The 15,043-nt window shown below is 51.0% G+C and overlaps 1 protein-coding gene across 4 annotated transcripts in view; it reads left to right on the top strand.

Annotated features, from left to right (window-relative positions):
- Nucleotides 1-15,043, top strand: part of FRMPD3 (FERM and PDZ domain containing 3) — a 65,800-nt gene that overhangs the window by 44,110 nt on the left and 6,647 nt on the right. For all 4 annotated transcript variants that reach the window (XR_008749735.1, XM_055818306.1, XM_055818305.1 and 1 more), the window contains 2 exons: nucleotides 7,117-7,261; nucleotides 13,828-14,646. Coding sequence is in view for 3 of the 4 variants with exons in the window: in XM_055818306.1 (XP_055674281.1) it covers nucleotides 7,117-7,261; nucleotides 13,828-14,646 (964 nt within the window). In the remaining variant the exon portion in view is untranslated. The remainder of the gene's footprint in view (nucleotides 1-7,116; nucleotides 7,262-13,827; nucleotides 14,647-15,043) is intronic.

Raw genomic sequence — 15,043 nt, forward strand, 5'->3', positions numbered from 1 at the left:
CTGGCGACAGGGTGGTGGCACATGGTCTCTCCTGTGATCTTTATGCATTAAATGTAGCTTGTCTCAGTGGTCTGGGAGCCCTCAGGCCTGCATCTCCCAGGGGCTTTCCCCTCCAGCTCACTGGCAGTGCTGGGACCAACATTTGAGAGCAGCCAATGCTTCTGAGCCAGCTCAGATTTGGGCTTCTAGGCGTGCATCTGCCCTCCTCCCCAGTACAGGACTGCAAAGTCCTCTTCTACCTCCCAGCATCCTGGGAAGGGCAGTGTCAGCAGCTCCTGCCTGGCATGTGGCCAAGCCCAGCAGTACTGATGGGGTGCAGAGGAGGCAGAGGGGCTGCTGCTCACTGTGCTCATCCAAGCTCCCCAGTGCAGAAGGTGTGGGGAGAGTTGCTCAGCTCCGTGGGCAGATTGGAGCCAGCTCCTGATGTCCAGCTGGGTGGCTCCACCAGGTCGCACCCCTTGCTTTGCAGCTCCACAGCTCCTGCAGAAGCAAAGCTTTTGTGCTTACTGAAATGCCTTTTCAAATGGAGCATTTATTCTCCCTTCTGATTTACACAGCTACACGCCACTGGGCTTTTTATTATTAATGGTCTTGACACTGGGAAAAAAAGCTGCCGAAGCCCTCTGAACGGGAATGAAAGAGGAATGCTCTGGGGGCAGCTGGATTGCCTGAGCCCGGACAAGCGTCTGCAATTTAACAGAGGAGCTGTCCCATGCTGTGCCTTGTCCCCATGCTGGGCTCCAGGACAGGAGCCCCGGGTGGCTGGCCATTCGCCAAGTGCAATTCAATCAAAGGCATCAGGGTAATTGACTTTATGTCTCCCAGCAGGGCCTGCAGCCAGCCAGCACTTTAGCTGAGATCAAGACTCAACAGAGGGGAAGAAAAAAAAAAAAAAAAAAAGAAAAAAAAAAGAAAAATTAATTCAAAAAGATCCCTGGCTGCTGCTGTGCCTGGAATGTGGCTATTGATGTCATTGTCCCAGGGGCCACGGCATGCTTCCAGCCTGCCATGGAAATAAAAAGCCACCATGCGTGGCCAGGGTGCAGCCGCCTTTGCTCCCCCTGGGAGGCCAGCCCTGCCCGCCGGGCGCCCCTCCCTCATGATGCCCATGGGATGGTGACCCCCTGCCTCCAGCCTTCCCTGCCAGCACCAGCAGCAGCGGTTCTCGGCGGGGCTGCAGCCGGCCCCGAGCCCAGTGGTGCTTCCCCCAGCTGAGTGTGGCAGGGACGTGCTATGGGTGCCAAGGCTGGTGCCATATGTTTGCCAAACTCTAGTCTGAAAATGGTGGGAAGCCACATCAAGCTGATGAGGGCAGGTAAGGCCAGCATTACTCCTGCTCATGCAAGCAATGAGTGAAGCCGACTGAATTTCTCCTACATGAAGAGTGAGGCTTGGAGCAATGATAGACCTAAACGCTCTGGTTCCCTAACCTGAATTCATCTTTCTTTCCATTAAGGCGTTCTGAAACACTGTCATCTCGTGGGAGAGAGGGAGAGATTGAGATTTCCTTTGGCTCAGTACCTGGGGTGGGAGGGGTGGATGCAGTTTCCCTCTTCGCAGCACCTTTCTAGCAAGGCATAAAGCAAAACACAGCACATACCAGCGTGTGGTGCCAGCCCCAGTGCCACCTATGGTACTGCCCAGGACAGGAGCCAGCCAGAAACACAAGAGTCAGACAACATGTGGACAGGATCAGTTTCCAAGCCTACAAGTATTTGATGTATTTATTTAAAAAAAAAAACCAACAAACAAAGAACATCCCCCCCCAAAAAAAAATAGAAAAAAAAAAAAAAAGGAAAACCAACCACGCAGACTTCAGGTGTCCTGTGCTGTGGGCGTGAGCGCAGCCCAATGGTATTGCAACCTTGGGAGTCCTGAGAACTTGCTTCAACAAATAGGAAACGTGGAGGATGCCAAAAGTGCTGGCAGGCTCTCGTTATTAGAAATCCCACAGGGAAGAGCATGAACCCTTTGAGCGGCTGGAGAGGGGAGATGAAAGCCAGCCAGGGTGGCAGCTGCAGCATGATGGGGAGACACAAGCTGGACCTGTGCCTTCCCTGGGGACAGGGCAGCACCATCAGAGTGGAGAGAAGGAGACACCTACAAGTTTGCAGTCTACAGAGGTACCTCTCAATCTACTGTGATGTTGTGTGGGACCGTGCAGGGAACAAGGAGGGCATTCACCCAGTGGAGGTGGCAGCTGCTCAAACCCTAAGGAAGGAGGCACTGCTGCAGAAACCTGAAGGTCTGCTGCAAACAAAGGCAGGGGGTTTCTGATCAACAAATGGGAAATAATGGTCCTAATGACAAGCAGCACATTAATAGGGCTGAGTTAACAATGCTTAAGAGGAGGGAAGGAAAGGTAAATGTACAAGTGAAAAATTGACAGCTGTCTCATTAGGCCCGGCTGCCTAATATTATCGAATATAAACTTGGCACTGCACCTCAAATAAACCAGGGGACATGAGTTATGTAAATTCATCTCCCGTCTTTCTACTGCACTACATTAAAGGAAGCAGGGTGAGACCCGAAGTACATGATAAAGGGGGGAGATTAAAAGGAAGTGCACATAAGCTTAAGGGTTATAGAGTACATAGATCAGGTCATAAATTAATTTAAATATGTGGACTGTTAAGATCCTCTAGCATAACCCTGGCCATAAAATTTCCTACAGACGTTCTTTTATGAAACCTTCACCTTTGTCTGAACAAGGGAATATTCTCCAGAAGGACATCAAGGTTTGAGTTAAAGCCAGAGCATAATAGAAAAAGCAGTATATCCTTAATAGGCTAATGGAAAACTCATCTCTTGTATCCAGTGTAAATATATTTTATTTTACTTTCCAGAGAAACTGGTTGCCAAGAAAGAAACTTTAAGTGAAAAAAATGTCCTTTTCTGATTAAGACTAGAAAAATCTAGGAAACCAGTTGAGTGAAAGATCAAAACATCAGTCATTTCAGGCTGTTATTATACATTTAGATATTGAAAGAGTGTTCTCTTTAAAATTTGCTTCTTTTCATGTTGGCATATTACAGGTCAGAGATAAACCTTTACCTGTGCATCCCGCTGAGAATCTGATGTTTGGCATTTTTAGAGCAGTAGGATTATCCCAGTAAGTTTGCTTCTGTGTAAAACCAGCTTTCATGCTAAAGGTGCTGCTGCCCTGTCAAAAATCAGACAGGCATTTCTGCTCTGGCATCCCAGGGAAGCAGATCCCTCAGGGCCACCAAGGTATGGGCCACCACCACTGTTGCAGAGAGAATGTGCCAGTGAAGAGGAGGAAGAGAATGGGCTGGTTGGCATGAGACACATCATCAGTGCATGGCTGGAGGATAACCAAAGGGTCATCCTAGTTAATAACTTGTTCCCCATTGGTGATGAACACCATTTCCTGATTAACAGCCAGGAAAGAGGTACTGCACTATGTGTCCACTTCCAAAAAATATCAGTGCTGACAGGGCAAAGAGCAGGTCTTAGAGGAACAACACCGGGTTTGCTCCTGCTGCATCCTTCCCTGCCTTCTGGCTGCTCATAGATGTGAGCTCTACTGCACCACTGGGTTTAGAAAACTTACGAAGATTCATGCTTTTTCAGGTTGCTGCCTTTTTGTCAAGTCTGGTTGAGCTTGAGCAGTGAGTTAAAAAACTTGCAGGAGGAGGCAGGCATGCTGCGTGAGCCCCAGCCCCCTGGAGACCAGGCCAGTATTGACCACGGGCACAAGCCCTCACTGCTGCTTGCAGGATGTTTCCAAAGGAAAGGTGTTCAATCCCATTTGCCACAAGACATGGGTATTACAAGGAAGCCCAAAGCACAGACTACACCCCTCCATTGTTGGTAATCAGAGAGCTCCTTGCAAAGCTGTCCTGAATTTACCATCTAAAACCCTTAGCAACACTAGTTGGAAATTTTTCATGCAACTGTTCAGAAAGTCAATGTTTGCTCAGCTCGCCTGTGCCTGGCTCTCTCCACAAGATCTCATTTGCCTTGCCTGCATGGAACAGGGTGACCAAGATTGCCAATGTCTAAAAATAACATCTCTGTTAGCCGCCATCCCTGACACCTCCTCTCTGTGGCCTGATTTTCCAAGGAAACAAGGCTGCTGCAATCGTGTTGTCGCTTTGCCTTTTGACCCCACAAATCACTTCCAGATCTGTTGGCCACTTTCAGGGAGATGGGGCAGCAAGGTGCAAGTCTTGAAGGCAGCCGAGCTGCTGCAATGTCGGTAAAATCACCTAGGTGGGTGGAAGAGAGAGGTACAGCCTTGTAACCAGCCAGACCTCTGTTACTGAGCAGCAGAGGAGCCACCAAGGCCAGGAGAGACAAGCAGCCTGACTGCAGCAGCTTTGCTCCCATTCAGTAGCTTTTTAAACAGCCAGTAATCCATCGGCAGGACACAGAGCCCCTGCAGGACAGGCTCCCAGGCCACGGGGAGCTTGCTGGAGCACTGCCATGAGTGCAGGTGGACAGCTTCAAGCTGCTCCTGAAGTGATTTAATCCCTAATAACAATATTTGAATGCTTGACAATTAGAGAACTGTCGCACTGCTTGTTTGCCAGGATGTGAGAGTAATCATTTCTAAGACCCCTCGCTAAGCTGTAATGCTAATCAGTATTAAGATTCCTCTTTTTCAGAGCGGAGTGCTACAATTAACCCCAGCATGCCATGCACCGATTGCTGGAAGCCAGTCTGGAAGCTGGGCTTGCTTGGAGACCTGGCGGGGAGCTCGCGGTGGCATGGTGTGTTGTGTGTGTGTTATTTGTAGGCAAGGAACACCAGTTGGAACAGTTGTGTCTCAGTCCTTTCTCCCTTCAGGAGGAGGGGAGATGCAGGGGCTGCTTCTTGCCAGCACAAACCTACAGTCCCATCTCTGGATGGGTGGGTTCATCCTGAAGCAGAGGTGTCTGAGCAAAGATGGAAATAGGGCTGGGTCTCAGAGGTACTGGTACCCAGCCGGGGTCCCCAGACAGCACCACGGGCTGAACTGCAGGTGCCGACAGGAAGGCAATGAATGGTCACGGCTCTGTGCCACTCAGCCTTTGTGTCCCCAGGAGCTAGCTGTGAATCTCTGGCATGTGACTCATACATGGTAGAAACTACCCCTCTAGTTTTGCTTTTGAAAGGGAATTCTCAGCCTGCCTTGGCCTCCTGATTTAATCTGGCAGTAGTGGGTACCCATCAGCCGTTGCCTCTCTACCCTTGCTGTTTGCTTCCTTTCTTGTTGCTAGCACTCAAACCCTTCCTGCTGCATAACACGGGGGAAAATGCACAAATGTCTCTTTATTCAACAGATGGCTTAAAAAAACCAACAAGGCTTAGCCCTGTGTGGAATGCAGTTGTTTTAAGAATGCTTCATATGGCAGAACTGGAACACATGGTTTCCTTTCATCACTTATGTCAAGACTGGAGCTGGGCTAAGAGATGTCACACCCCCCCTCACCACTGCACGCCTGCCTCCTTTGAGCTATGTGTAGAATCTCTTCTCTCCCTTCTCTATCTTGATAATTTCCCTTTGATCTGTGTCATCTCAGATTTATTTTTCATGATGCAGAAGGAGCCTCATCAAGCAGGCAGAGGCAGAGCCTCTCAGTAGAGCGTGTTCACTTGTCAGGTTATTTCTCTTACGCGTCAGGTTATTTCTTTTCCTTTCTCTTCCTGCGCAGCAGCCAAGGAGGGAACTTCTTTACCCTGGCCCTAGGAGGAATCAGCCCCTACCAGAGGCTCATGTGTCTTGGGGATCAGACGTGGTTCTGTCCAGGACTGACGGCTTCACACCTGGGTTTATTGTGTCCAGAGTGTGATGTGCTGTAAGGCCAGGTCTTCCTTTGCCAGAGTTGTCTTGGTGGCTTAAAAAAGCGAGTGGTGAGCAGGGCAGAGAACTGGCCAGTGGGTATCAGAAACCTCCTGTGTTTATAAAACAAGAAGACCAAAATAGCTTCAATGCCTTTCCCACTGCATAGGCTTAAGTCATTTTTAAAATGGGCTTGGTTTGCCGTGGATGTTGTAAACAAGTTCTTCTGAGTCTTGGAGGGATGTCAGTGTGCAAGAGACCAAGCACAGCAGGACAGGCAGCCCAAGCCACAGCAGTAGCTAAACATCCCCCAGTTGCCTCATGTAAGCCCTGTACAAAGGCCCTTCAGGTGGGGCTGCTTTGTGCAAGGGGTAGAGGTGCCACGCAATGACTTCATTGAAGGCACTGTCAATTTTTTTTCCATCTCATGGGTCCACCTTGAGTGGTGCTGGGGGCTCAGACCAAGCATGGACTGCTTGACCGAGCAGAGCTGATGCAGGATGTTTTGCCCAGCCAGGTCCCATCAGTACATGGGACCTCACTGGGTGGGTAAGAGTGGATCCCACTCCAACAACTTCCCTAGGCTAGTTAACCTTCTTGGGACAAGCTGGCAGTCAGGGAGTCACGGTGTCTGCTGCTAGACTGTGCAGTAAGGTTATATGTAGCACACAGATCGTGTCAGATTTTTTCCTTCTCTTTAAAGCAAAGACCCTTTTTAGCATGTAAATAAATGTTCTCCTAAAAGAGAAGACACCATCTGCTCCTAAGCATAAATTTAATTTTCTGAAGGGTTAGACTTAAATAAGATCTACAGGCTCAGAGTGGTGGCTGGGGGAGCCTGTAATGGGGTTTTGCCCCCTCTGCATCTTGCTGGAAGCAGATGTCTCAGTTTATGGGAGGGCGATGTGGTGCCTGCAGCGAAACGGGTTCTGACAGCTGGAGACTCCACAAACTCCCTGAGCTCCCCAGGGCCTGATGGTAAAATTGGTGCTTGCAGGTAGGCTTAGAACGTAGACATGCAGGCAAACGATCAGGAGCCAGCATGGGGACCCTGCCATGCACAGCCTGCGCCCTGTGGGACTCCACCTCTTCCGTCATCCTTAGGGGAGTCAGCAAGCTGGCATTACAGCTACAGTGAGGCGCTTTCTTGTGCACAGCACAGGAGCAAGGACATGCACCTGGTTGTTTTTTCCTGTGTGGGTGCTAAAAGTGCCAGCCAGCTCACCAGTTATACCAATGCAGGGCCCTGGCACAACCTCTTTGGAGCATGGGTCCTGTGTCAGCTGAGCCACACGGCCTTCATGCACTTTGCCTCTCTTGCCTTCCAGCCGCTGGTGTTGCTGATGGAGTGGCCCGATGCCACCAACTTTGCCTGCCTGATCGCAGGCTACTGCCGTCTCCTGGTGGACTCCAAGAAGATGATATTCTCCAGGGCCCCCAGCCAGCCACCCCCACCTCAGATTATCAAGGCAGGTACGTTTCAGCCTCTGCTTTCTGTGCGAGCCCCTTCACCAGCCTCCCCCTCCTCATCTTCCCTCCACCCAGGGCTCTGCAGCATTAGAAAGGAGAAGGGTTTCTCTGGCACCTCCCCTCTGCTCCCATTCCCCTTGCAGAACCAAAAAACAAGGAGCAGGGAGACAAGTCCTCATTTTGGATAAGCTCTGACCTGCAGTGTCAGCTTGGGCCCTAAATACTCCCTGCAAGTGTTGTTCCTGGCTGCTCCTAGAGCAGATCCAGGAGGTGCTGTTTTGAAAAGACCTGTAATGCTGCCAGCTAAATGCTGGGTCCTCACAGAACAGCCTGTGCATTGCTACAGGGATGCAGCACATGCTCCTTGGCCAGCATCCTGGCTCCGGAGACCAATGGGAGTGTATGCAGTCAGCCAGGGACTGCGCTCCTGCTGCCTTTGGACACTGCTGCCTTCATCAGTGGGGCTCTGGGCTGCACGGGCAACTCTGCCAGCGTGGCTGCTCTGCTGATTTCCTATACCAGGAAGGAAACTTTGGTGTCTCAGTTCTTCAGGTGCTCAGACTGATGCAAGGAGCAGAGGGCTGGTCTGGGCACAGCAAGAGACAAGAAGAAGTAAAGACACATTCTGTCCCACCAGGCGCTGATGCTCTGTTCTTTGAGGATGACTTGCAGGTGTGAGTCACCCTCAAAATGATTCTCAAGAGTGATTTCAAACAAGAGCCACCCATGAGCACCCATAGCCATGCCATTGTTCCATGCAGGTGTTCACATCAAATATGTTCTGTATAGAGAAATATAAAATACAAGATCAGTGGCTGGATGATGGGCAAAAATACTGACCCAGCTGACTCTGGAACATTGTCCCCCAGACCTCCCAAGTGACGCTGCAGATGTAGAGAGCTGTGACAATTCTTCAGTTTAGCTGACAGAGTTTCAAAGCTGCCTTCTCAGGATGGGACTAGCTGGGGAGGTAGGAGGAATGCTGAGAGCTAGCAGAGTCCTTGTCCTTGAGAAAGGACTCAGTGCCTCTGAGGTCTGAGGAAGGCACCTGGACACCGACTTAGCACATGTGGGAGGACACACTCACAAGAGGCATCAGGAAAGCATCTGCAGCAACCTCAGCAAATCCAGGGAAAGACCTGGCAGGTGATGTTGGTGTAAGTATATGTACATGATTTCCTTTCATTTCTTCACCTGCACCTCTTACTGATGGCTGTCACCGTGCTCTCTGCTCTGGGTGCCCCACAGAAACACATTTTGTCACATTTTGCTATGAGTGGAGAGCGTTTCCAACTTAACTGGCTGTCATCAGAGTGGTCCTTCCCTGGGTCATGTCACCCTGAGATGGGCTACAGAGACACATGGGACATACGGCTGTGGGGAGTCAGAGGAATGCAGTGGGAAGCAGAGAGCATCCCAGAACATCCCCAAGGGCTTGGAGGGAGGCTGGCAGCACCCAGTTACTGGACACTCGGGATACCTCAACATGTTCAAGATACTGGTGCTTTTCCACACTAGCAACTGTGGTAGCAGTCAGGATTGTTTCTCGGGGATTTTGCTTCGTGGGCATGGTCGAAACCTATGCCAAAAGGGGAAGCAGATCTTGCTCTTTTCTTGGCAGTCTCAAGAAACCAATGTCACTGCAGGGAGCCGGAGTGAGTGCAAGGGGAAGTCACGATGTGGGTCAGACAGCAATGGAGCAATGGATCCATGGTCTTCAAACCAAAAAGCTAGCACCTCTCTAGCTGGCCTAGTATGTCCTCCTAGGGGTGCAATGAAAACCCCTCTGGCCAGTGGAGTGGCACAGTGTCCCTTCAGACCCAGTATACTCGGCCCGGCCACCCAGGCATCCTTCAGAAGGAGTGAATTCAGTGTGTATCAAGAAAACTAAGTCTGCTCACAGTTCTGGTCTCACCACAGCTGCAGGCTGAGCTGTCAGGAGCTAGGCGGATCACAGGGAGCAGGGACTGCTGATCATTAGCACATTTCTGCAGGAATGATAAGAAAGCCCCACTGGGATGAATCAAGTTAGCCCAGGCTTTGACTTTCCAGGCTGCAGGCAGGCTGTGTCAGAATCTTAAACGTAAAATTGAGCCCTGGCCTGTGCTTTTTGCCTAGAAGAGGAGCACATCCACCTTCCCTGAGGACCATTAAAACCTCCTGCTGAACTGCAGACATTTTTAGAAATGCATGCTTTGTCTGGATGCTATCAGTTAGATCTATCTCTCTGCATTTCCCTGTGAAGCTGTATGCCAGATCCTTGCCCTCCACAGCAAGGGTTGTGCTGGACTGGAGCTGCACCATCGGTTTGCCTCCCTGCCCCTTCCTCTGCCTGCTCCCACCAGCAACCATGGTCAGCCAAGCAGCTCTGTGGCCTTGGTTGCTCTCTCAGCACATTGTCAGGACCTTCTCCCCCAGAGCATCCAGCAGTTGGATTGTGGATTTGGGGGTTTTGGCCCCATTCAGCAGCAGGCCCTGGCTTGGCATGGGCAGCCAGCAAGGCTGTCCAAGCGGGGCAGGCTGCTAGCATGACCCATCAGAGGTGTCTGACTTTGGGAAAGCCTCTGCTTCAGCTCACACTGTCCCACCACAGCCCAGCACAGAATGCACGTCCCCAGCTGTGGCAGCCCTGTGCTCACTCACACAGCTGTCATTTCTGAGCCCTGGTATGTCCATAAATGGGAGAGAGACTGTTTTGGCTGGGATCTTAGCATGGCAGGTGATGAACAGTATAATGCAAACGTGTGTTTGGGGAGACAAATTGTCCAATTTGTTGAGCTAATGAATTTAATTAGAATGTATTTGATTTAATTTATAGTTGGTAAGATGGAGCCTGCATCCCCCTGGCAGCCATTCTCAGCACAGCTGCACAATTCAGTCTGTAATGCAGACAGATGCCCCTCCTGGGGGCTGGACCACTGGCCAGAAGTTCAAGCAGTATTTCAGCCACTTGCTTCACACAAGGGAGCAAGGAGAGGCTGTCGCAGCAAAACGCTTAACAGCAGGAGCAGAGGGCTATTTCAGAGCAAGCCTGATCCGATAGCTGTCAGCCAGACAGACAGAGAGTGGATCGTGGGCAGCAAGGGACTGGGAGGGGTGTCTGTCAGAATCAGCCAGGCAACATTGGATGCCTCCCTGAAAGGCAATATCGCACCATGTTTAGCAATTCCCTGAGGAAAACTGCTTGGTCTGGCCAACTGGCAGACTGAGGCTGAAGGTCCCTGTTCATGAGTGCAGCCACGCTGCTCCCACTGCCCTCTGAATATGGCTGGTGGCTCGGTGGTGTAGTACCCGCATCCCTGTGTCTCTGTGCCTGCTGTGTTGGCCAGCCCTCCTCTGGTTCTGCCCAGCTCTGCCTCCCAGCAAGCTACTGGGATCTTGCTTCCTCTGCCTGCTGCTGTCGCGCAGCATAGAAACAACACATTTTCCCAGGTAGCTGACGTGGATGGAGTCCAGCCCAGAGCAGTAAGAAAGCTGAGACATTTAGGAAACAGACCCGTTGGGAAAGGTTAAAGGAATTTGCTGTGGTTAGTCTAGAGAAGAGATTGGTGGGGAGCTGGAAAGGGAAGAACAGGACAATATTTCTGATGTCTAAAGGTTGTTTGTAAAAGGACACTGCTCAGTGTGTTGCCGGTCCATGGTGTCATTGATCTAATTCCTCACAAAAAACAGCCTTAGGGTCAATACTTTCTCATCATATATGTCATAATATTTAACTTTATAAAATTTATAGGATTAAACTCTATAGCACGTAATCATTTTGGAGACAGTGGAGCAAACCACACAAGGAGGTGGCCTGCTGCTGCTTCTTTTGATACCATGCAGGCTGCTGGCTGTCTTCCACATCCACCATGTAAATCTCTGTACATCCCTCTCCCTTCTGCCTCCTTATAGCTGGGAGGGGTTGATGTCTCATAGCCAGAAGGTCCCTTGTCTTCAGTGTCAGCAGTCCCCTTCTGCTCTTGGTGGCAACACATGTGGTATCCCTCAGAGCTTAACCCTTTCCTCTAGAGAGGCCCACACACTCAGGTGGGGAGGCCAAGGCAAGTGTGGCACATACAAAGCCACCCATAGGAATGTGTTCACCTCCATCACACATGTTTTTATGAAGGTTAGTTACAGTTTTCCTGCCTCAGAGATAGGGTACAGACAAGCTGATCACCCAAAATCCCTTCCAGCCCATGATCTGTTCGAGGAGTTAGTCAACGGGACCCCCTGGGAAACTGCCCTCAGGGACAAGGGAGCAGAACAGAGCTGGCAGATCTCTAAGGGTGCTTTCCATGAGTGCAAGAGCTCTCGATCCCCAAGTGTAAGAAATCAGGAAAGGAAGACAAGAGACCAGCATGGATGAGTCAAGACCTGCCGGTCAAACTAAAGTGCAAGAAGGAAATGCACAGGCAGTGGAAGCGGGGACAGGTATCCTGGGAGGAGTGTAGGGACACTGCCCAGTTGTGTGGAGATGTTAAAGGAAGGCCAAGGCACAGATGGAGCTGAACTTGGTAAGGAACACAAAGAATACTAAGAAAGGCTTCTATAGGTACATCAGCCAGAAAAGGAAGGTCAGAGCAAGCACACCTGCCCTGATGAGCACAGCTGGCAAACTGGTAACAATGGACAAGGAGAAGGCTGAGGTACTCGACAACATTTTTGCCTCAGTCTTCACTGGCAACCTGTCTTCCCACACCTCTCAAGTGGATGGACCTTAGGACAGGGACTGGGGGAGCAAAGTCCCTCCCACTGTAAGAGAAGATCAGGTTCATGACCACCTAGGAACCTGAACAGACGTAAGTCTATGGGACCTGACGAGATGCATCCCAGAGTCCTGAGGGAATTGGCTGATGTAGTTGCCAAGACACTCTCCATGATATTTGAAAGGTCATGGCAGTCAGGTGAAGTCCTGGTGACTGGGAAAAGGGAATATTGCACCCGTTTTTTAAAAGTGTGGAAAGGAGGACCCTGGGAACTACCGACCTGTCAGCTTCACCTCTGTGCCTGGGAAGATCATGGAACATGGTCTTCCTAGAAGCTGTGCTAAGGCATATGAAGGACAGGGAGAAGATTCAAGACAGCCAGCATGGCTTCACCAAGGGAGAATCTTGCCTGGCCAACCTAGTGGCTTTCTGTGATGGTGTGACTACATCTGTGGATGAGGGAAGAGCTATGGATGTCATCTACCTGGATTTCTGTAAGGCCTTTGACACAGCCCCCCACAGCATCCTTCTCTCTAAATTGGAGAGAGAGGGATTTGATGGATGGACTATTTGGTGGATGAGGAAGTGGCTGGATGGTCACATCCAGAGGGTAGCAGTCAAAGGCTCAATGTCCAGATGGAGACTGGTGGTAAGTGTTGTCCCTCAAGAGTCCATATTGGGACTAGTACTGTTTACTACCTTCTTCAACAACACAGACAGTGGGATCAAGGGCACCCTCAGCAAATTTCCAGATAACACCAAGATGAGTGGTGCAGTTGACAGGCCTGAGGGATGAGATGCCATTCTTGTGGCACACAGATGTGGACAAGCTCAAGAAGCAAGAACCTTATGGGGTTCAACAGGGCCAAGTGCAAGGTTCTGCACCTGGGTCAGGACAACCCCTGATACTGATACAGGCTGGAGGATGAAGGGATTGAGAGCAGCCCTGTGGAGAGGGACTTGGGGGCAGTGGTGGCTAGACATGAGCTGCTGATGTGCACTTGCAGCCCAGAAAGCCAACTGTATCCTGGGCTGCATGAAGAGAAGCATGGCCAGCATGTCGAGGGAGGTGATTCTGCCCCTCTATACTCTGCACTGCTGAGACCCCACCTGGAGTACTGTGTCCAGCTCTGAGGTCTTCAGTACAAGAAAGACATAGACCTGTTGGAGTGGGTCCAGAGGAGGGCCATAGAAATTATAAGAGGGCTGGAACACCTTTCCCAGGAGGACAGGCTGAGTGAGTTGGGGTTTTTAGCCTGGAGAAGAGAAGGCTCCAGGGAGACCTTATTGTGGCCTTTCAGTACTTGAAGGGGGCTTATAAGAAAGATGGGGACAGACTTTTTAATAGAGACAATAGTGAAAGAACAAGGGGTAAGGCTTTAAAAGTAGAAGAGGGTAGATTCAGACTAGACAAAAGGAAGAAATTTTTTACGATGAGGGGGATGAAGCACTGAAACAGGTTGCCCAGAGAGGTGGTAGGTGCCCCGTCCCTGGAAACATTCAAAATCAAGCTGGATAGAGCTCAGAGCAAGTTGAAGATGTCCCTGCTCATTACAGGAGAGTTGGACTAGATGACCTTTAAAGGTCCCTTCCAACCCAAACCATTCTATGATTCTGTGATCTGCATTTGCAGGACAATTCTTCTGCTCTCATTACTGGCAGATAGGCCCAGCTGGTTGCAGATGTTTTTTCAAGAGACCAGCCAGGTGGCCTGGCTGTGCTGCAGGGAACATGCATGTCCCACTGCAGTCCAGCACACCGAGCGCTGGAGGACAGAGAGCACATGGATGCGTTGCCAGGGTGAGCAGGAGCTTCCCCATGCTGTTTTTCCTTCTCCTGGGTGCTGCTGCTAACGTGCCTGCTGTGGTTTTGGTTTAGATTACATCAACGCACACAATCTCCACCGGCCTGCCACAGCGGGACACACGGGAAAGAAAGAGAGCGGGTTGGTGGGTGGCTCTGCCACCAGCACCGGAGCAGCTGGAACTCCAGCTGCCAGGGCTTCGGACTCGGAGCTCATCAGCTTTTGCTATCTGCACATGCGAGAGCAGAGGAAGGAAAGAGAGAGCAGGACGGATATCAATGAAAACCTGATTTTTTTTGAAGAAACTCGTCCCAGGACCAAATCTGACCCCACTTCCAAAAGCTCTGGCCAAGGCTACAACGGGGCAGGTAACGAGTATGACCCAAATGGCCTTGACCAAGACAGGCACACAAGCAGGGCCAGGGCGCACACCATAGACACCCACCTGCGGGGTGACACCTCGCACTTTTGCGAGTCCTGCCAAGCCAAAATCAAGAGCCGTCTGGCCTCATCCAAGGGGGGCAAGCCCAGCAGTGCCCGGGACAATATGGTGGACTTGATGTCACTTCCCCCTCCTGGGAGTGATGAGGAAGAAGATGAGACAACATCTCTGCTCCCCGCCATCGCTGCGCCTCCTCCTGGCTTCCGAGACAACAGCTCAGACGAGGATGATCCCAAGCGCCGGGCAGCTGCCCAGAGCCAGGAGCAGGGCCGGCATCTGTGTGGCATCCTCTACGACAAGATCCCTGTCACGCTGATAGACAACGTGCAACCGCGGACGGTCCGAGACCATGCACAAGAGCTGGACGATGCCCTGGTGTCCACCCTGCAGGCACTGGAAGCCCTGGCTGCTTCAGAGGATTGCCCGCATCCCCCACCACAGCAGACAGCAGGTATTTCAGTGGCTGTGACTTTCTTTTTTCCCTGTAGCCTTTCTTTCCTATGGTACATCCTTCCCTTTGGTCTCCTCCTCCCATCCTGTATGTGGTTGTGGAGCAGCTTCTAGTAAAAACTAAGTTGTGGCAACAGGCTCTAACAGGAGCAGCCAAGCTGCTGCTCAGATTTCCAAGAAGCTGAGGTGGGAATCTTCTCCTTGACAGTGGCTGAAGGAGTCTCATGGTTATCCCGTATCTGCCATGGTCCACATGCCACAATGTTGGGGTGAGGCACTAACAAACCAGTACTGTGAGCATGAGTTCCTCCCTGCTGTGACCCCACTCAGCTGGTACCTTTGGCCCTCAGTCTTCACAGGTTCCCACCCAGGTTTTGCAGTATGTGAGCCCTTCACAG

The sequence above is a fragment of the Falco peregrinus genome, chromosome 13 (assembly GCF_023634155.1).
Source record: "Falco peregrinus isolate bFalPer1 chromosome 13, bFalPer1.pri, whole genome shotgun sequence".
Classification (NCBI taxonomy): Eukaryota; Metazoa; Chordata; class Aves; order Falconiformes; family Falconidae; genus Falco; species Falco peregrinus.